Source organism: Moschus berezovskii, chromosome 4, assembly GCF_049115385.1.
Source record: "Moschus berezovskii isolate FMDL1 chromosome 4, NW_MosBer_1.0, whole genome shotgun sequence".
NCBI classification, from domain to species: Eukaryota; Metazoa; Chordata; class Mammalia; order Artiodactyla; family Moschidae; genus Moschus; species Moschus berezovskii.
In genome coordinates, this window is record NC_142463.1 from 93,025,502 (window position 1) to 93,048,807 (window position 23,306).

General features: G+C 38.3%; 1 protein-coding gene across 4 annotated transcripts in view; it reads left to right on the forward strand.

Annotated features, from left to right (window-relative positions):
• Positions 1-23,306, forward strand: part of MAGI3 (membrane associated guanylate kinase, WW and PDZ domain containing 3) — a 263,400-nt gene that overhangs the window by 184,133 nt on the left and 55,961 nt on the right. For all 4 annotated transcript variants that reach the window (XM_055402961.2, XM_055402962.2, XM_055402964.2 and 1 more), the window contains exons 6-8: positions 4,699-4,778; positions 18,949-19,006; positions 23,004-23,098. In XM_055402961.2, the coding sequence (XP_055258936.2) occupies positions 4,699-4,778; positions 18,949-19,006; positions 23,004-23,098 (233 nt within the window). The remainder of the gene's footprint in view (positions 1-4,698; positions 4,779-18,948; positions 19,007-23,003; positions 23,099-23,306) is intronic.

The window sequence follows — 23,306 nt, forward strand, 5'->3', positions numbered from 1 at the left end:
GCTTTTCTTAAGTAGCAATTTTGAAATTGGTATAGCTAGATATGTCTATGATTTTTTTTTTTCTCTAGCAATCTAGCTATTTTATGGGTGTTAGTTCTAGAAGGTCTTGTAGGTCTTCATAGAACCGTTCAACTTCGGCTTCGTCAGCATTACTTGTTGGGGCATAGGCTTGGATTACTATAATATTGAATGGTTTGCCTTGGAAACGAACAGAGATCATTCTGTCGTTTTTGAGATTGCATCCCAGTACTGCATTTCGGACTCTTTTGTTGACCTTGATGGCTACTCCATTTCTTCTAAGGGATTCCTGCCCACAGGAGTAGATATAATGGTCATCTGAGTTAAATTTGCCCATTCCAGTCCATTTTAGTTCACTGATTCCTAGAATGTCCACGTTCACTCTTACCATCCCCTTTTGACCACTTCCAATTTGCCTTGATTCATGGACCTAACATTCCAGGTTCCTATGCAGTATTGCTCTTTATAGCATTATAGGTATACATTATAGGTGGAAAAAGATGTCCTTTTCATTATAGGGTACTGGAATGCCAAAGTAGGAAGTCAAGAAACAGCTGGAGTAACAGGCAAATTTGGCCTTCGAGTACAGAATGAAGCAGGGCAAAGGCTAATAGAGTTTTTCCAAGAGAACGCACTGGTCATAGCAAACACCCTCTTCCAACAACACAAGAGAAAACTCTACACATGAAATCAGATTGATTATATTCTTTGTAGCCAAAGATGGAGAAGCTGTATACAGTTAGCAAAAACAAGACCAGGAGCTAACTGTGGGTCAGATCATGAACTCCTTATTGCCAAATTCAGACTGAAATTGAAGAAAGTAGGGAAAACCACTCGACCATTCAGATATGACCTAAATCAAATCCCTTATGATTATACAGTGGAAGTGAGAAATAGATTTAAGGGACTAGATCTGATATAGATAGAGTGCCTGATGAACTCTGGATGGAGGTTCATGACATTGTACAGGAGACAGGGATCAAGACCATCCCCATGGAAAAGAAATGCAAAAAAGCAAAATGGCTGTCTGAGGAGGCCTTCCAAATAGCTGTGAAAAGAAGAGAGACGAAAAGCAAAGGAGAAAAGGAAAGATATAAGCATCTGAATGCAGAGTTCCAAAGAATAGCAAGGAGACATAAGAAAGCCTTCCTCAGCGATCAATGCAAAGAAATAGAGGAAAACAACAGAATAGGAAAGACTAGAGATCTCTTCAAGAAAATTAGAGATACCAGGGGAACATTTCATGCAAAGATGGGCTCGATAAAGGACAGAAATGGTATGGACCTAACAGAAGCAGAAGATATTAAGAAGAGGTGGCAAGAATACACAGAAGAACTGTACAAAAAAGATCTTCACGACCAAGATAATCATGATAGTGTGATCACTCACCTGGAGCCAGACATCTTGGAATATGAAGTCAAGTGGGCCTTAGAAAGCATCACTACGAACAAAGCTAGTGGAGGTGATGGAATTCCAGTTGGGCTATTTCAAATCCTGAAAGATGATGCTGTGAAAGTGCTGCACTCAATATGCCAGCAAATTTGGAAAACTCAGCAGTGGCCACAGGACTGGAAAAGGTCAGTCTTCATTCCAGTCCCAAAGAAAGGCAATGCCAAAGAATGCTCAAACTACTGCACAATTGCACTCATCTCACATGCTAGTAAAGTCATGCTCAAAATTCTCCAAGCCAGGCTTCAGCAATATGTGAACTGTGAGCTTCCAGATGTTCAAGCAGGTTTTAGAAAAGGCAGAGGAACCAGAGATCAAATTGCCAGCATCTGCTGGATCATGGAAAAAGCAAGAGAGTTCCAGAAAAACATCTATTTTCTGCTTTATTGACTGTGCCAAAGCCTTTGACTGTGTGGATCACAATAAACTGTGGAACATTCTGAAAGAGATGGGAATACCAGACCACCTGACCTGCCTCTTGAGAAACCTGTATGCAGGTCAGGAAGCAACAGTTAGAACTGGACATGGAACAACAGACTGGTTCCAGATAGGAAAAGGAATACGTCAAGGCTGTATATTGTCACCCTGCTTATTTAACTACATGCAGAGTACATCATGCGGAACGCTGGGCTCGAAGATGCACAGGCTGGAATCAGGATTGCCGGGAGAAATATCAGTAACCTCAGATATGGAGATGACACCACCCTTATGGCAGAAAGTGAAGAGAAACTAAAGAGCCTCTTGATGAAAGTGGAAGAGGAGAGTGAAAAAGTTGGCTTGAAGCTCAACATTTAGAAAAGTAAGATCATGGCATCTGGTCCCATCACTTCATGGGAAATAGATGGGGAAACAGTGGAAACAGTGTCAGACTTTATTTTTGGGGGCTCCCAAATCACTGCAGATGGTGATTGCAGCCATGAAATTAAAAGACGCTTACTCCTTGGAAGGAGAGTTATGACCAACCTAGATAGCATATTAAAAAGCAAAGATATTACTTTGCCAACCAAGGTCCATCTAGTCAAAGCTATGGTTTTTCCCGTGGTCATGTATGGATGTGAGAGTTGGACTGTGAAGAAAGCTGAGTGCTGAAGAATTGATGCTTTTGAACTGTGGTGTTGGAGAAGACTCTTAAGAGTCCCTTGGACTGCAAGGAGATCCAACCAGTCCATTGTAAAGGAGATCAATCCTGGGTGTTCATTGGAAGGACTGATGCTGAAGCTGAAACTCCAATACTTTGGCCACCTCATGTGAAGAGTTGACTCACTGGAAAAGACTCTGATGCTGGGAGGGATTGGGGGCAGGAGGGGAAGGGGATGACAGAGAATGAGATGGCTGGATGGCATCACCGACTCAATGGACATGAGTTTGAGTGAACTCCGGGAGTTGGTGATGGACAGGGAGGCCTGGCGTGCTGTGATTCACGTGGTTGCAAAGAGTCTGACGCGACTTATGACTGAACTGAACAATCTACATACTCGTAGGCAACTTAGTCCTGATCATTTTCATTTTGCTGAAACTGATTTTACTGGTTTTGGTTTGGGGAAATTATCTCTTTGACAGAATGGGTAACACCAACAATCCTGATTTCTCTTACTAAGATTATCTATTTTCAGCATACCAAAAAAGTATTCCACAGTCTACCAACTAGTATCTGACTTGGCAATGTGTGGGAAGTGACTGCATAGCTAGCTCTGTAAGTAGCTCCGGAGTTAGGAAAGGTATAGGAGGTGTGGCACCCCACTCCAATACTCTTGCCTGGAAAATCCCATGAACGGAGGAACCTGGTAGGCTTCAGTCCTTTGGGTCACAAAGAGTCAGACACGACTAGCTACTTCACTTTCCCTTTTCACTTTCATGCATTGGAGAAGGAAATGGCAACCCACTCCAGTGTTCTTGCCTGGAGAATCCCAGGGACAGGAGGTGTGATTAATTCCTTGAAACCACTGGCTTCATTTCCTAAGAATGGTCAACATAGAGATTAGTGAGTTAGTCTCTCCTTTGATCACATGTTCTTCTTCCTCTGGTTTGATGATAGCTTTAATTTGTATTTTATTGCCTTCCTATATATTTTCTCCCAGGATTTTTCTTTCTTTAATATCCTCGTATTTCAGATACTCAAAGTATAACTCTGTCTACTCAGCAGTGTTATAGCTTTGTTTTAGCATTAGTATTTACTGCATGGTGACCTGGGTCTGAAGCTAACTGATCGTGGCCTATAATGAAATGAAAAGACGTCGCTTTTCAAAAGCATTGTGCCCTACTTCAAAAGGGATGAGAAGGATCTTTTTGTTCTTTTTTTTTTCCTGTTAAATATGTGGTCCAGACTGTTGAGAGGGCTTCCCTGATAGCTCAGTTGGTAGAGAATCCGCCTGCAACACAAGAGACACCAGTTCAATTCCTGGATCGGGAAGATCTGCTGGAGAAGGGACAGGCTACCCACTCCTGTATTCTTGGGCTTCCCTGGTGGCTCAGCTGGTAAAGAATCTGCCTGCTATGTGGGAGACCTGGGTTTGATCCCTGGGTTGGGAAGATCCCCTGGAGAAGGGAAAGGCTACCCGACGCCAGTATTCTGGCCTGGAGAATTCCATGGACTGTATAGTCCATGGGGTCACAAAGAGTCGGACACGGCTTTCATTTCACTGTTGAAAACTTAGTTTTGTAGAGTTGAGTTTTACTATACCTATGATTTTTACTTGCATGTTGCAGAAACAGATACTTTAAAACTTTTTACATTATTTCACTCTCAGAGAATCCCAGTGAAGGAAGAGGCTCTATCTGATTGTTCATCTCTTTATTCCCAATCCCCAACACAGTGCCCACACATCACAGGCACCTAAGAAATATAGTGTTTTTTGGAAAGAGGAAGGAATTCAGCCAGCAAGAAAGCAGGGCTTTCAAGGGCAGCTTTCTGGCACAGTATGGGGCCATGTGCCCCCACTTTGAAACATTTTTGACTGCTTAGATAAACATGTTATTATGCACTTAGCATTTTATCCCTTCTTTAGAGCCTTCATTCTCAATTAGTGCCTCCAGCATCACCTTTCCTTTATGACTATTTTGAAGTAATAGTCTGAGAACAACAGGACTATTGAATCAGAGGTATCCAAATGAAGCCTAGAGGAGATAAATGTTCAAACATCATATGCCTTTTATTCACTTTCTATCTTTGCTTTTGAAATACTTTTCTCCCCCTTTACTTTACTGTTTCTAATTGAAGTCTTTGTTCTACAGCCACAATACCAAGACAACCACCTGGTTGGATCCTCGTCTCTGTAAGAAAGCCAAAGCCCCTGAAGACTGTGAAGATGGAGGTAGAGATTTAGAAGCTGTTTATGCTGTATTATTCTCTATCCCTTCTTGCTCTTCCTGCTTAGATAATGAATTTTCCAAAACCCTAAACAAACCACAGTGTGCATATGCCCATAAGCAGTGGGTAGATATCAATCATTCTCAGCTGATTCTGGTCATTTTGTTATTGCATCTAATTTTATGAGTCTTTCATTTTTGAGAAATACACAAGTAAATCCTTTAAAGAAAATCTTGATTAAAAATAAATTTGCCATTTTTTAGACATTTGTTTTTAAAACAAACTTTAAAAATTCTAAATAAAAATTTTAGTAAGTTAGGTACATTCTGAATCACAGAGTAACCTCATAATGCCTGCTACTCCCTCAAAAATATATTTAATTAAGTATCACTAAGATAGATATCGGAGAAGGCAATGGCAAGCCACTCCAGTACTCTTGCCTAGAAAATCCCATGGACAGAGGAGCCTGGTGGGCTACAGTCCATGGGGTCGCTACTAGTCGGACAAGACTGAGCAACTTCACTTTCACTTTTCACTTTCACACGTTGGAGAAGGAAATGGCAACCCACTCCAGTGTTCTTGCCTGGAGAATCCCAGGGATGGCGGAGCCTAGTGGGCTGCCGTCCATGGGGTCGCACAGAGTCGGACACGACTGAAGTGACTTAGCAACAGCAACAACAACAAGATAGATATGCCAGTATCTATAATCCTTAGCCATTTAGAGCAGCAATAGAAACTCAGTGAGAGTTTCTGTATACCCTACACCCCACACGCAAGAAAAATTATTTCTCTGAGAATCTTTATAATAATAATGCTTATATCTTATATATGATATAAAATATATAATATCATATATAAGATATATATCATATGTGATATATATGTGATATGATATATATCTTATGTATGATCATGCTTGTATCTTATATATTATAGGTTCTGTTTAATGGTATGGTCTTACAAATAAGTATAGAATTTACCCCAACCAAAATGTTTGCTATGCCTTCTTGAATGTAGTTTATTCATTTATGAATAAAATTTGCATTCCTTTTGTATGACTCTCAGAAATCATTTACCTTAGTTTAAAAAAAAAAATGGGTGGATTAGGATGAGATTCAGGTAGTCCTCCTAAAGATTAAATTTCAATCTATGAAAAAAATTTAAGCAGAATTTATACATATGTTTTCAGCATGAGAGACTTTTTCTAGGAATAAGTAATTAGAAAATGAAATGTTTAAAATTTATTTATAATTATATAAAAGGATTCCTTGGAGTAAATCTACTGAAGGATGTTCAAGTCCTCTACCCTAAAAACTATAAAACATCACTGAAATAAATCAATGAAGACCTAAAATAATTGATGCGATATACTGTGTTTATTGATATACAATATAGATAGAATGACACATATTATTAATAATCATGTTATTAATAATAATATTCATTCTCCTTAAATTGATACCTAGGTTCTATACAATCCCAATCAAAATTCTAAAAGTCTGTTTTTAAGAAACTGACAAACTGATTCTAAAATATATATGAAAAGGCTTCTCTGGTGGCTTAGTGGTAAAGAATCTGCCTGCCAATGCAGGAGACACAGGTTCAATCGCTAATCCTGGAAGATCCCACATGCCACAGAGCAGCTAAGTCCATGCATCACAACTATTGAGCCTGTGCTCTCGAGATGAGGAGCTGCAGCTACCAAAGCCCTCACCTCCTGGAGACTGTGCTCTTCAAGAGGAGCCACCACAATGAGAAGCCTGCACATCGCAACTGGAGAGTAGCGGAGAGCTGCTGCACTGTCCGCAACTAGAGAAGAGCCTGTGCAGCAGCAAAGACCCAGCTCAGCCAAAAATAAACTTAAAAAATTAAGTTACTTTAAAATATGTATATATGTATGTATATATGGACATAGTGTACAAAGGCTTTAGTTAGCCAACAGTCTTGAAAAAGGACGAAGATAAAGGACTTAGGCTACCAGCTTTGAAGGCATTCTGTAAAGCTACAGTAATCAAGAGTGTTATCTGTCCATAGGATAGACAAATGGATCAGTGGAACAGGGTGAGAGAATCCAGAAATAGATGCACACATATGTGATCACTTAATTTGCAGCCTAAGTGCCAAGTCAGTTCAACGAGAGGAGGAAAATCTCTAACAAATGGTACTGAAACAACTGGCTATTCAGAAGGAGAAATGAACTTCAACTATACCTTTACTCCATATACAAAAATTAATTTCAGATGGCTCAGTGATCTAGTCACAATAGCTAGAAGCCTAAAGCTTTTAGAATAAAATACAGGAGGGTATCTTCAGGACTTTAAGATTAGCAAAGATGGAGAAAAACTATAACTGTTGCATATTTCTGGGCAGAATGTAAAATAGTACAACTGCTTTGAAGAGTTTGGCAGCTTCTTGAAAGGTTAAATATAAATTGCTGTATCACCTAACATTTCCACTCCTAGATATCTATCCACAAGGAATGAAAATGTATGTCCACACAAGCACTTGAATGTAAATTTTCATAGTAGCACTATTCCTGATAGCTAAAATGTGGAAACAACTCAGTTGTCCATCAAACAATGAATGGAATATTATTCAGCAAGAAAAAGAAAGTAAATACTGTGTATACTATGACATGAATGAACCTCAAAAAATGTTATGCCAAGTGAAAGAAACTAGACACAAAAGATTAGCTATTGCATGATTTCATTCATATGAAATGTCTATAACAGGCAAATCTATAGAGCTGAAGCAGATGAGTGGTTATCCAGGGCTAAGGAAGGGGATAGAGATTAATTGTAAATAGCACAAGGGATAGGCTTCCTGGATGGCACAGTGGTAATGAATCTGCCTACCAGTGTAGGAGACTCAAGAGACTCAGGTTCGATACCTGTGTCGGGAAGATCCCCTGGAGTAAGAATTGGCAACTCACTCCAATATTCTTGCCTGAAAGATTTCATGGACTCAGGAGCCTGGTGGGCTACAGTCCACGGGGTGGCAAGAGTTGGATATGACTGAGCGACTGAGCACGCAGCACAAGGAACCATATTGGGGTCATGGAAATTTTCTGAAACTGGATTGTGGTAGAAAGCTGCAAAACTCAGTAAATTATTAAAGTCAATGAATGTTACATTTTTTAAAACAGTGGAGTTTTATATGATGTATAAATTATACCTCAATAAAGTTGCTTTTTAAAATGGCCAAAGAATTTGAACAGATGGTTTACAAAAGACAGGGAATACCTAATAAGAACATGAAGAGGTATGTACATCAACTATACCACAATTTAAAAAAAAAATTAAAAATGTGCTTATCATTAATTGTCTCTATGATTTATTCACACCCTCTAGAAGGGCTGAAGTCAAATACGCTGAAATACAAAACTTTGGTGAGATTGTAGAGCATATAGATTTGTACATGTTGGTAGGGATGTAAAATTATGTAAACACTGGAGAAATTTTGGCACTTTCCTATGAGGTGTTATATCAAGAAAAATGAAAACATAATATTCCCCCGAAGACTTCACCTGAATGATAATGACAGCCTTATTCATAATAGTTCCAACCTCAAAACATCCCAAATATTCAACAGGATAATGGATAAACAGTTTGTGGTTTATTCGTGCAATGAAATAGTACTCATCAATACAAAGAAAAAGCTGTCGATAACATTCAACAATATGGATGAACCTCAGAAACATGTTGAATGAAAGAAGCCAGATACAAAAGAATGGGTACTCAATTATCCATTATTTAAAGTCTGAGAACATGAAAATTAATCTATATTAATCTATAGAAGTCAGGAAATGATGGGGAAGGAGGGGAGAATGGTGAATTGAAATAAATTCTCTGGAATGATGGACATCCTATCCATCTTGTTTGGAGTGATGGTTATATAGGCACCTGCAGTTGCCAAAGCTCATTCTTTGTACTTGAACAAGCATGTAAATTGATATTTTAATCATTGCATGAGCACTTAAGTTCTGTGCATTGTGGTGAAAAGAAATTATACCTCAAATAATGTTTAAAATAACTTTTTATAACACACTTCCCTTGTCCTTCCCTAAGGCTTTTCACAGTAAGTTTCTTAAGGTGAAATCGGCCATTGTGAAGGTAATCTAGAATATGTAATATTATAGAATTGGACTTTTTAAAGATTATGAATGTGGTTTTAGTCTTTTCAGAATGTCTCTTTTGCCAGGCTCCATTCCTTTTCTTTTTCTAGGGCTTCCTTGGTGGCTTAGATGATAAAGAATCTGCCTGCAAGGCGGGAGACCCAGGTTTGATTCCTGGGTCAGAAAGATCCCCTGGAGAAGGGAACGGCAACCTACTCCAGTATTCTTGCCTGGAGAATTCCATGGACAGAAGAACCTGCTGGCTACAGTCCATTGGGTTGCAAAGAGTCGGACATGACTGAGCGACTAACCCTTTCACCCTTTCATTCATTTCCTACCAACTGATGGCTTCAATCCAGTTCTCTGCCTTCTCCTGTCTTCCCTTGTAGAATGTATTTATTTTCGTAGCCTTAACTATCGACTTGCTGTCACGAGTCTCCTCATCTAAATCTCGAGTGTTGTCCTCTGTTCTGAATCCTGTTTCTGTATTTCCTACTACTTTTGAGACTTTCTTCTTGATTGCCCTACTGGCACTTCTGAGAAACATATTTAAAACTGAATTTAGCATCTTTTCTCCCGCAGTCCCCACATTTTGCTTTCTCTCTTAGGTACCATCCTTATAATCATCTGGGCAAAATCCTTTGAGTCATATTTGCGGCTGCTTCTCCTCTTGCTCTGCCCCCTATATAGTTTCCAATCCCTGCTGTTCTTTCTTTTTTCTACATTTTGGCAATATATTATTATGAAAATTTCCCAACATATAGAAAAACTGAGTTTTTCAGTGAATACATGTATTATAATGATCATTTTGCTATGTTTGCTTTTTCATGTAGGTCCCTGTGTCCCTATTCTCTATTCATGCTTTTTTTTTTTTTTTAATATCATCCTCTCCCTTCCTCTAACTACCTCACATTTGGATTATTCTGGTCTTTTTATCCTACAGTTCTCCTCCAATGTATCTTTTATGCCGTGGTCTGTAAAATGTGGCGTTCCAACTGTTTGGGTACAGGAAGAAAATGTCAGTATCATGGTTTTATAGGGAAAAAATAAACTTCTCTACCATTTTACATACAGATTGGCAGTGGTATTCTACTTCATTCTGTTTGTCAGATTATCATGTACACTGCTCAGCGTCTTAAAGGAAGAATGAAGGCGACTCCTTTGCTTTTGGCAGGAGCCCTGTAAAGTTTTTCAGTTTACTTGTGCACAGTTAAGTGGATTTATAGACCTTGTTACATGGTTTTTAATTTGCACAAATTAAAATGTGGCTTCAAAGGATTTCTACAGACACTGGTGAGTAAAGGTAATACAGATATGCAAGCCCAGGTAACAGAAAATGGCAGAGCTGACATTTCTCATACACCTCATAAGAGCTCTTTTCAACCTCGTTGAGGTAAAATTGGGATACTTGTTTATTTAGTCTTTATCTTCTTTTTACATGTCCATTTTGTATATGCTTTATTATGTATATGTCAATAGATTAGTATATCTGTGTACATGAATATGTAAATCTCTTGGAAGTACATGGTCAGATTTTTTTATTGATAAGACTACATGATCAAAAAAGTTTAGCTATATTATCCATTAATCTTTCTAAAATATAACTGCCTTCATACCTCTCCCTTGCTCAGGTTAATGGCCATTTTAGTTAATGGCTCCCTACTGTCAGCAGAATAAATAAAGTCTCGACTCCTTGGGAAAGTATTGAGGACTTTTCATAACTGAACTGTATTCTTTATTTCTTTCTCAAAGTATTTTCATACCATAAATATGACATATTTTTATCTTTGCCACAGGCCCATTTCTTATGCCAGGAACCAACTTTGTTCCCTGTGTCCACTTGGCTTGTATCTGTTTATCCTTTTAAGCTCAAATGTATAATTTTTGTAGCCTCCTCCGTTGTTCTCTTCCAGGTCAGAATTAGGTGTTCTTGCCTCTGTGCACAGCATGTTTCTATTGCAGCACCTCCAACATTGCATTGTTACTAAATACCTATACTCTGTAAGAGCAGTAATTCTGTCTTATCTATATATCCCTTCAGTTGAGACTTAAATGTTTGGAAGGAAAGGAGGAGGAAAAGAAGGGAAAAAAAAGGAAAGGAGCCACTGTATCCTTCAGGCATCCTTCTTGAAAATAATGTTTAATCTCCTTAGGGTTCTGGGGGAAGCAAAAAATAATAATTCTGTCTTGGGACTTCCCTGGTGGCCCAGTGGTTAAGACTCCACACTTCCAATGCAGAGGGCAAGCGTTCAATCCCTGGTGTGGCAGGTTGGGATCCCACATGGCTCATGGCCAGGAAAAGAAAAGAAAAAATCTATCTTCATCCATTAGTGAGGAGTCAATAGAGAAATAAGACATAGGAATCAAAGATGAGATTAGAATACCATCTGATGAGTGAACGTGGCTTTAGCGCCATACCTATATTGGGCTTACTAATATTTTACCCCTACCAGAGGGAGACTTAAACACTCAATCTCCAGCCTCTGTGTTCAGTTGTTTGGCTCCTCCCACAAGGCAGATATGGCAAAAGACCAGATAGCACCTTCTCTGCAGGCAGGCTAGCATCTGAAACCGCAAGAGGACCCAAAAGTCCCTGAGCCAAACACATTGAATTCATTCTCTAAAACTCACGTGTCAAATAAGACATTCTTTCTTCCTTGGAGAACGAAGTAGAGGGGTTCAGGAAATTGAAAATGATTCTTTGCAAAAGTGTGCTCCCCTAAAGCTCTTTGCATTATGGGTGACTGTATGTTTGGTAGGTGAAAGACTAATCCTTCTTATTCTTATTGTCTCAGTGTAATCAATAATAGTGTCTCCTTTCACTCTCAAAAGTGGAGAATACATTACATGGTGATCTTAATTGTATCGTTCTTAAGATCGGTTTAGTTCCGTCGCTCAGTTGTGTCCAACTCTTTGCAACCCCGGAACCGCAGCATACCAGGCCTCCCTGTCCATCACCAACTCCCAGTTTACCCAAACTCATGTCCATCGAGTCGGTGATGCCATCTAACCATCTCATCCTCTGTCATCCCCTTCTCCTGCCTTCAGTCTCTCCCAGCATCACGGTCTTCTCAAATGAGTCAGTTCTTCACATCAGGTGGCAAAAATATTGGGAGTTTCAGCTTTAACATCAGTCCTTTCAATGAACACCCAGGACTGATTTCCTTTAGGATGGAATGATTGAATCTCCTTGCAGTCCAAGGGACTCTCAAGAGTCTTCTCTAACACCACAGTTCAAAAGCATCATTTCTTCTGCACTCATGATCACAGACAACTAGCCAGTCTGATCACATGGACCACAGCTTGTCTAACTCACTGAAACTAAGCCATGCCGTATGGGGCCACCCAAGATGGATGGGTCATGGTGGAGAGGTCTGACAGAACATGGTCCACTGGAGAAGGGAATGGCAAACCGCTTCAGTTCTTAAGATAGAGCAACCAAAATGGCACTCAGTATTCCAGGGATGTTCAAAGCGTTTTAATCCAAGAGTTACTTGCCCACCCTATTACTGGATATGCCTTTGCAACATCACCTCTGTTTCCCTGTGGTGGCAGTTTAGTTGCTAAGTCGTGTCCGACTCTTGCGATCCCATAGACTGTAGCCTGCCAAGCTCCTTTGTCCATGGGATTCTCCAGGCAAGATTACTGGAATGGGTTGCCATTTCCTTCTCCAGGGGATCTTCTCATCCCAGGAATTGAACCTGGGTCTCCTGCATTGCAGTCAGATTCTTTACCAACTGAGCTACATAGTAACCTGTATTTCCCTTTGGGGACCTCAAAATTTGGAACCTGGAGCCTGTTTGTTTTATGCCCAGCCAGTCATTACCACATTTGCTATATACTTGGTCTCTTCCCTGAATAGGGGAGAAATAGCCCCACAATAAGCTATTTGCAGAATAGACTATATCTAACTCACATTGTAGTCTCCATAGTACCTTGCACAGAGTAGATGCTAGTAAAGAGGATAGTAATAACATTATGTTAAATGTAAGTTTTTATAGTTTAAGATATTGTTTGCCTTCTGCTGAACATTTAAGATCTAGAAAAACTTTACAGTTCCTAAAACTTGCCCCTTTCTCCCCAATCTTCTGCTATTCATAACCTGTGTTTTTATACCATATCTGATGGTTTAATGAGTGTACATGTTTGTCTTCCAGTCAAAATAATTAATGTGTTAATTAAATGGTTATCTTAAAAATTCAACATCAGGAATCCATTTTACTTTCAACTCACTACTTTTCTCTTATGATGAAAGAAAGATTAAATTTTTTACTAAAGACATTTTTACTAAAATGTGTTCATGTTGATACTTTTATAGAGTTTAGAGAATGGTAAAAGAAAATTATCAGTTGAATAGAGCTCCACAATGAGAAAACAATTATAATTTATGTATTTAAATAAGAAGAATGCTATTTGGAGAAGAGGAATGATAAGTTCATGGGGCTTAGAACTAATCAGCGGCTTGATATGCCAGAAATAGTTTTGCTTTTTGAGTCAACTTTTGGCGGGGCGGGGGGGGGGGGTGCTTTAGCTTTTAAAATAGGAAAATATGGTTAGGTCTTTCCTATCTTTTCCTCCAGAATTCTCAAACTGCTTTTTTTTTTTTAACAGCTGAGTTTCCAAAACAAAACAAGAAGGCTATTTCTGAAGGACTCCACAACTTACTCTTTAATACTACAGCATGCTGAATTTTGCCCTCTACCTTTCTAGTGAAACTGCTTTTCTTAATGTTACCCGTAACCACCTGCCTGATTGCCAGATTTAGTGGACTCTTTTTAGCCCTTCTCTCCAGTCCTGACAGCTTTATGAAGCATCTGTTCGTGTTGACCATGCTCTCCTCGTCTGTCTTGACTCCATTCCCTATTCTTTCTTACTCTGCTCCTTAAATTGTTAATGCTCCTAAGCTTCTATTCTCCATCTTTTCTATTCACGACTTCCCTTAGTAATTTTGTCCACTGCCACAGCTTTAATTGCAGTGTCTCCCAGATCTTTTATCTTCCTCTGTTTCTTTTTTGACCAGGTTCATATTTCCAAGAAATTGTTAGGTATCTCTACAAGGATGTTGCATAGCCCCTCAAATGCAACGCCTTCTACACTGAGTTAAATCTTTTGTATGCTTGCACTTCCTGCCATCCCCAACTGACCTTACATCCTCCCAGTTCTGTGAACCTGAAACTGATTATCATCCTCAACTTTTTCTTCACCCTATCTTCTTCATTGCAGCTAAGTATCAAGTTCTATCAATTCTGACTTTAAAAAATATGCCATCTCCTAAGTGTCCAGTGGTGCTCATCATTTTTTTTTTCTTATTATCTGTCTCCTGTGCTGTCTCAGTCACTTCAGTCATGTCCAGCTCTTTGCCACCCCATGGACTGTAGCCCGCTAGGCTCCTCTCTCCATGGGATTCTCCAGGCAAGAATACTGGAGTGGGTTGCCATTTCCTCCTCCAGATATCTGTCTCCTAAGGGCCTCTAAATCCAAATTAACACTTCTTTCCTCTTCTCACAGCTGTTTCCATAGGTATCCAATAAATATTTTATAATGTATCATATTTATGCTTAAACAGCCATTAACCTGGGTATCATCTTGACCTCCTCCCCCTGACAATCTTCATGCTAGTCATTAAGTTCTGTTGCTTCAACTTGCTTGTCTCTATTATCCATTCTTTCTCTATATTCCCACTACCAGTGCCTTAGCTCCAGCCTTTATAATTTCTTATCTAGGCTGTTAATGACTTTCTTATTTACCTGCCTTTATTTTCACTCCTCTCCATCTATTTCATTTCTTATTACTGTTACCCATAACTTCCCCAAATATAATTTAATCATGTCACAGTCCAGTTTAATCAGTTTCATCATTATCAAAATAAAGGCCAAACTCCTTAACCCAGCACTCCAGAAATGTGTTTTGGTTCCTATTATAAGACAAGCCCCTGGCATGTATACATCACTCTAGTCCTATCAAATTATTTGTAATTACTGAAAATGCCAGCCATTTTTAATCCCTCAGTGCTCTTTGATCAGTGAAATGGCCTCCCTCTCACCAATCCCAACTCTTTCTTTAAGACTGCTCATATGTCACCATCTTCTAGAATACTTTTCTGGTAACTGTTTTACCAAGCAATTGGTGTTGTTCCTCAGCACTCCCTCAAAAGCTTGTTTGTTTCATTATTATGCTTCCCTGATAGCTCAGACAGTAAAGAGTCTGTTTGCAATGCAGGAGACCCAGGTTCGATTCCTGGGTTGGGAAGATCCCCTGGAGAAGGAAATGGAAACCCAGACCAGCATTCTTGCCTGGAAAATCCCATGGATAGAGAAGCCTGGCAGGCATGGGGTTGCAGAGTTGGACACAACTGAGCAGCTAACACCTTCACACTTTCTATTTCATTATATTGTTTCTCTTTTCTGTCTTCACTTTTTGACTATGAACTCCTTAATGTCAAGAACTATGTTTCTAATTTTTATTTTTGCATAAGGAAGGAGAGGGGAGGAAGAGGAGGAAGAAAGGGGAAAAAAGGAAAGAAAATTGCTAGATATTTTAGTCTAGGTTTTATTACCTTTGGTTTAAGTGGGCAAGTAATAATCACTTCTTTAACTGCATGAATCTACCATGCAAAAACCTTTCTGATGTTATCACATGTGAAGGTTTAAAGTGATTGCTAAGAGTAATCCAGAAGATAAATTACCAATTTGTTTACTCTCCTAAACAAAGGACTGTACTTTATCTGTTAGTTGCTTCTTTAAGTGCTAACTAAAATGCTGACTCAACTTCCACATTAACACTGAAATATATTTATGTTGATCTTTTATTCTTATTAGGCATTAATACATCCTTCTTAGTGAATTTTTCAGGGAGCAAATGGAATATTTCAACTATCTCATTAGTTCCTTAATTCAGTTCAGTTCAGTCGCTCAGTTGTGTCCGACTTTGCGACCCCATGGACTGCAGCACACCAGGCCTCTCTGTCCATCACCAGCTCCCGGAGTCTACTCAAACTCATGTCCATTGAGTTAGTGATGCCATTCAACCATCTCATCCTCTGTCATCCCCTTCTCCTCCTGTCCTCAATCTTTCCCAGCATCAGAGTCTTTTCAGTTGAGTCAGTTCTTTGCATCAGGTGGCCAAAGTGTTGGAGTTTCAACTTGCAGCATCAGTCCTTCCAATGAATATTCAGGACTGATTTCCTTTAGAATGGATTGGTTGGATCTCCGTGGTGTCCAAGGGACTCTCAAGAGTCTTCTCCAGCACCACAGTTCAAAAGCATCAGTTCTTCAGCACTCAGCTTTCTTTATAGTCCAACTCTCACATCCATACATGACTACTGGAAAAACCATAGCTTTGACTAGACAGACCTTTGTTGGCAAAGTAATGTCTCTGCTTTTTAAGCTAATCCCTTGAATTTATAGTTGCTTAAATTCTCCAAAATTCTTACAGAGCATAAATCCAGGTGTGGTACCATTGTAGAATTCATCCTTACATGGCACAATTGAGTTATCTCTCTCTCATAGGAAAGTCTCCATGATATTGCTTTGGTAATATTATTATAGAGCATTTTTCACCGTTTCATTATTCATACAATCCAACAAATACTTTTATTCATGTAGCAGTTGCTTGGTATTAACTTGAAGAAAAACACACAACATGAATGAGAGTTGTGAGCTTTCTTATTTAGGGTCTAACCAAGGACCATGCCCCAGGAGACAGTTACTCAGTACCTCCGAGGATCTGTTCCAAGAGCTAGGAGAGGAGCCAGGATGTATATGAATTTTTTGGTTAGAATATCTATGTAGTCAAGCATGCATTTTAATAAAAGATTACTGCTAATCACGAAGAACGATAGATATCTCAAGTTAATGGTCTTAGTACTTTTCTGTGTATGGGAAGAAAAGTCACTGGGGTCATTGAAATTCTTCCTTCAATAATGCAGCTAATTATCTAAGATCCGTTTATCCAAAGCACAGAGTGCCTCATCCTGTTTCATTTTTCATCCCGAATTACTTTCAGGATGCAGTGGTTGCAACTTAACCCTTGTGGAACTGGGTGATGGGTGGTGCTCTTTGTTCTTTTTTCTGCTCACATGAGTCATAAAATATTGTGCTTAATTGATGATTGTTTGCCTTGTAGCTGTGGAGGATCAAAGTGAACTGAAGTATATCCCAGTTCTTCTCAGTTGTTTTGCTCTGTTTTCACATAGTAGTTCAGTTCAGTTCAGTTCAATTCAGTCGCTCAGTCGTGTCCGACTCTCCGCAACCCCATGAATCACAGCACGCCAGGCCTCCCTGTCCATCACCATCTCCCGGAGTTCACTCAAACTCATGTCCACAGATCGGTGATGCCATCCAGCCATCTCATTCTCTGTCGTCCCCTTCTCCTCCCACCCCCAACCTTTCCTAGCATCAGAGCCTTTTCCAGTGAGTCAACTCGTCGCATGAGGTGGCCAAAGTATTGCAGTTTCAGCTTTAGCATCAGTCCTTCCAATGAACACCCAGGATCAATCTCCTTTAGAATGGACTGGTTGGATCTCCTTGCAGTCCAAGGGACTCTCAAGAGTCTTCTCCAGCACCACAGTTCAAAAGCATCAATTCTTTGGCGATCAGCCTTCTTCACAGTCCAACTCTCACATCCATACATGACCACGGGAAAAACCATAGCCTTGACTAGACGGACCTTTGTTGGTCATCTATTCTCATCTTTTCCATCTCGACGTTTCAACCAGATTTTTTCAAAGGAAAACCGCAAAAGCTCACCAGACTTCAAAACCAGCAGTTAATATTATATACATAGGCAGAGAACTATGCTGGAGAAAAAGGGGTGGAGATGATTCAGAGCTTTTCATTCAGATGTTGGTCATCTATTCTCTTCCTTTGTCCTGGATGTGGAATAATACTTTTTATTAGAGCGTAATGGTCTGTACTGTTTATCAGGTTCAATGGGATTTTTTCTTACAAAGTGGATACATTGTACTGCAGCTTAATGATATGAAATTAATAGGTTCTTTGACATTTTCTAAGCCTGTTTGCTGCCTAGCATGTGTCATTTGTATATGTATGCACATGTCTCTGTGTTTCAGTATAGCAGAAACACAGTCTACAAGAAATTGAAAATCAAACAGTGGTCATCATAAGAGTACAACTGTAGATTTTTTAAAAACTTCCTTCTTGCTGAGCTCCTGTGTATAATTGATAGCAATAAAAACCACCTGCTAGGAACACTCCTGCCAGCTTAAACCGTGTCTGACTAATAAAAAGATTCTTCAGCAGCCTTACCTTGGAAAACAGACAGAGTGGGAGGGAAAGAGGATTCTTTCTTGACAGGGTCAGTTTATCTTGAAAAGACCAGAATTTTTTTTTTTTTAGCTATCAGAAATTCAACTACCTTTAATTTCTCTGGTTATATTTTATTGGTCATTTTACTTGTAATAATACATAATAATTCTATGTAAGATAGTTCTTTGTGACCATACACAAATAGAGATTCTACACAAGGCACTGTGCAGTTTTCCTTCAGACACTTAGATCTTGTTATTTCAAGAGAAAGTAGGTATTTTCTTAGATTGTAAGCAAATCTAAATTACCCACTTGAAATGGTTTAAATCCAAGACTGGACTTTCCTGGGGGAGAAGTGGGTTAGAATGTGATAACAAATAATTGACAATTCCTTTGCATCATAGTGAAAAAATTAACGAGTAGCTGCTGCTTGTTATTGGCTTGAAGGATGTGTCTCCCATCAGTGCTATAAAGCTATTTAAATGAAGTAACTATACCAGGTGATTTTTTAAATACCTAGCATTTTTATGACTCATGATTTGAATAAACACCTTTGAATTTAATGTTGTCTTTTGTTCTCTGCTTCTAATTACTTGCTGACACATTTACTAGTTATTGAAGAAGCCACTCAAGTCAAACTGTGTTTGTATTTTGAAAGTGAGTTCTTACCTTACTGTCTCCCAAATATCAGTGTAATGAAATAAAAGACAGGAATTCACTTGGTAAATTCTTTTCTTGTTGGTTTTGAAACTGGCATTTTGCTCAATTCTTCTTTTTTTTTTTTCAATTTGCAGAACTTCCTTACGGCTGGGAGAAAATAGAGGACCCTCAATATGGGACGTACTATGTAGAGTAAGTTTGTTACCTCAGTTTATGCTTTCCCAAAATGTTTCCCTTTCATTGCACAATTTTAGGGAATGAATGAAGTACCTTAGGCTTCTGCAATCCCGCTTTCAGGTTTTGCCACCAGGGGAATGAGAAAGTAGGGACAGTGGGCATTTACTTCATTGAGTCTGTGCTCCCTAGAAGTTGGCTTTGAAGTAAGTATAGAGAGCCAAGGGGAAGTTGCTCAGATGAGTAACAGCTGGAGATGTCATCAGTACTACTATGGCCTCTTGAAAGAGAAGTAGTGGATAGAAAACTAAAGGTGAACTAGTAAGGTCACTTTTGGCACCACACCTGCGTGATTCTGAAGGCAATGAAAGGACTTTAAGGGCATTGTATCATAGTGATCCAAAGTTTTGAAGTACATGATTACAGCTGTTCTCTTTTTTAAGGAGTTAATCAAGGAACACTTAGTTTTCTTTTTGGAGGTGAAAGTTGCTTCTGACATAGCTGTTATAGTTAAATTTAAACATAAATCTGTGTTGGAATAGAGGATCAAACACCTGCCTATGTTAGCCAGAGAAAGTAGGATAACATCAACTTCTGATTTTTCTTTCCCTTTTCTTCATTTATCTAATTGCTACATTGTTATGATCATTGGGATTGCTTTCTTTCCAGATGATATAGATAGAATTTTGACCTCATCTACTACCAGGCAAATAGTTACATCAGAGAGGTTACTATTAACTTGGGAAGTAGGAGTCTGCACCATCTGCCAAGGTAGTGAAGGGAAAATATTATTACCTGGAAAAATGGTGAACATGAGCATCTTCTATTTTTATGATTGCTAATTAGTTTTTCATCATTTGTTGGCATAAATGAATGTCACTTCCCTAAAGTGAGTAACTGATTCCTGTTATAATGCTAGTTCTTATACTAGTGTGTAGGCTGTTACTTGAGTCACTGTGCTTAGAGAGATTTTTGGAATGATTTCTTAAAGTCTAGCTTATACCCTAAGAAAAATAACTCAGTTTGACCCTTAGATCTATAACTTAACAGTTCCATTGAAAGATATGTTAATTTTATTTCATATCTTTCTGATACAATGATGTGAGACGTATACAGTAGCTCTTTTGTAACTTTTTTCTAAAGTATATTTAGTTAAAAGAAAAATAAATTTTCAAATCAAAGGAATATTTGAAAGCTAGCGGAAAAGAATTTGTGGTAAATTTCCCCCTAATAGTTAGTCTGTTCAAATTGGGCTTCCATCAACTATTATTTGCCATTAACACTGCTGAACATTTCTGAGATAATGATTCTCATTCTCTTAGTATCCATTCCAACAAATTTGAATGCATGGTCAAGAGGTGAAATTCATTTGCCTGTTATAAAATCTTGCACTAAATGATCTGGTTCTCATTAAACAAGGATGTACTAATACTGAAGCAACTTTAGGGCAGTCCTGAAGTGACCTGCTCCCAGCTGTCATGGAGGCATGTGAAACAGCCTGATTAGAAGCAACAGCAGTGGCAGCGATCTGATTTTGTATGATAGTTCCCAGACGAGCTCATTTTACTGGAGGGTAATTTATTAGATTAAGAAAGAGCAGGCTGTACTCAAGATGCACATTAGTATGGAATCAGCCGAGTTCTGAAGTGTGGCTTGATTCCCAGATTAGTTAGGCTTTGAATCTCAACTATAGTAATCTGCAGTGAGTTTACTGATGGAGATAAAAAGCTGTTACTTGAATGGCTACTCTCTGGCTCTCTTAGTTTGTCAAACCAGATGGTGCAATGATTGCTCTTGGCAAGAGCCTTATAGTAGTAACACCAACTGCAATGGCAGGTTTTGGGGGTAAGCATTTATTTTAGAAAATGAGATTCTGAAATGGATTAATTTATTTTTGGAAATAAAATTGTTCCCCAAATTTAATGGCAGGCCTTCCATAAGAATGCTCATATCTTTAGAAATGTTGCCTTAATGTATTCTTTAATTGCCTTCCTACAGTTTGGTGACACAGTCAAAATATACATCTGCTTTTTATATCTTAACTTTTCATGAAGGATAATGATTTTATTTGTTGAGATGAATTCTTAAAATTCATATATTTACACAAAATTTTAATACAGCTGAAATTTCAAATTATATATTATCTATTTAATCAGGCTTGTTTGCTACTCTTCTTTACTTTTTCTGATAATCTATTATGTTCCCTTCTGTCCCCATAGCTAGTTTTACAGAAAACAAAATTTGTTACTTGTTAATAATACTATGGGAATAAGCAACTAAAGGAAAAGGAGAATGTTTTTACTGTTTTGTTTTTGGTTGGCTTTTTAACCTGGGTAGTCTAAGGTGACAGAGGCAATTACTCTTTTTTCTAAAACCTTACACTCTTTTGTCAAAGACTTTTCAAGAAAAGGATTACTCATTTGCATTCTTCTACTCTCTTCTCCCACACATTACAAAGAGTATAAATATAAATTACTCCTTTTTATGCATTAATGCCTGGGCGGCAAAGTGAGTCATTCTAACTGATGACGATCAAGTAAGCCAAGGTTCTTACTGAATAGGTTTATTCTTTTCGAAGTGTCAGTTTCTAGTTTTGTTTTTTCAAGAATACGTAAATTATCAGTATGTAATAAATAACTTTAAAAATGGGACCTAACTTAACACCAAAGATATTCATTTTCATGGAAGGTTAAACAGTTAACTCAGCTGATAAGGTCCTTCCTCATAGTAAGAAGCAGAAGCATACTTGAGTTTTAGTGAAATCAGAACCCAAAGAATGTCACGTAGAACTTGCTATATTTAGAGCTCTGAAACTGAATACCTACATCTGTTGCAGGGTTAATAATCCACTAGAAGCCTAAAAGGCATAGAGAAGCATACTCGGAAGCTAGCATACCTTGCTGTAAGGGTTTTTTTTCCCCTCCCTGTCGACCCCTCCTCCATCCCCATTAATGGTCACAAGTGACAAAGAAAATATCTAAGTTGTGTGACTATTTATGTATAGATTTTGTAATATCCAGCTTATCTAAAGACAGTCATAATCAGAAATTCTCATGATTTAATGTTTAATTGTTGATATTTAGTAATGTCACTTTTTAAAATGGATTCTGCTGGAAAATGAATTTCAATTGGCTGCAATGTATTTGTAGTGTAGAAGTACTAGAATATAATTCCCTCTTGTTTCTGTATTTGCAGTCTTAAACATCTTTCGTATAGCAGTTGCATTCTTAATCAACTTACAGTTAACTGGCTTGCCAGAATAACCAATGTTCAGTTCCTTCTGTAAAACATACTCTTACCATAGTGTATTACATACTGTCATCTAATGGCCTGCCTCTCGTCTCCTCATACTTTTGTGATTTCCACCACAGACTTTAATGCTTTCAAAGAGTTAGTTATGATTGTTCCTAAATTGTCAAAAAGAGTTGAACTTACAATTATGTAATTAGTTATTATATAATTTTGAACAAATTTAACTATAAAAGAGTTGGTCTGTAATAACAGTTTGATAAAAGCAAGTCATTTTGCTTTTTTGATGTAAATTGATGTGGGTGAGTCATTTGGAAAAATAATAGTAAAATTCTAGAAGACGTCTGTACTCAGATTTCTTCATAAGTGTCTTCACGGCTGCTTCACTTCAGAGAAACTGAAAACCCTACTGCTATTAACTGCCTTAAAAAAAAAACTTAACTGATTAATTGCCAATAGTTCTAGCTATATCATATATGAGGGCTTCATTTATAGTTTTGAAAACTGTTGTTAGCAATATTAGAAACGATTATAGAGAAGCTGTATGAAACATTTCAGCAACTTTGACTTCTAGGCATCTTCTGTGGGTCATTCTGTAGCTGCTGAAAAGCCCTTCCTCCATGACTTGTCAGCATCTCTGGGTTCCAGAGCATAAGGATACGTGTTTGTCCCTTAACGTGTGATGATGGAATGATACGAGAGTCTGTTTTAAAATATGTAACTCTTTCATATTAAACTGAAATGCATATTTGTCTGCATTTTATAGTCACCTTAACCAGAAAACCCAGTTTGAAAATCCAGTGGAGGAAGCCAAAAGGAAAAAGCAGTTAGGACAGACTGATACTGGATCTGCAAAACCAGGTAGAACTTTTACCTCTGTCTTCTGAGAATAACTTGTGACATTTATATGCTGAAATAATAAAAGTGAGTTTGAACTTTGAATTGCTGGGGCTTTGAAAATCAACAGAGACTGTCTAATTTTTATCATTGTAAAGATATGGATCATCTTAATAAAAACATCTAGCCATTTTGAAAATGTTGAGATTTTTTTTCTCTTGCTGCTTATCTA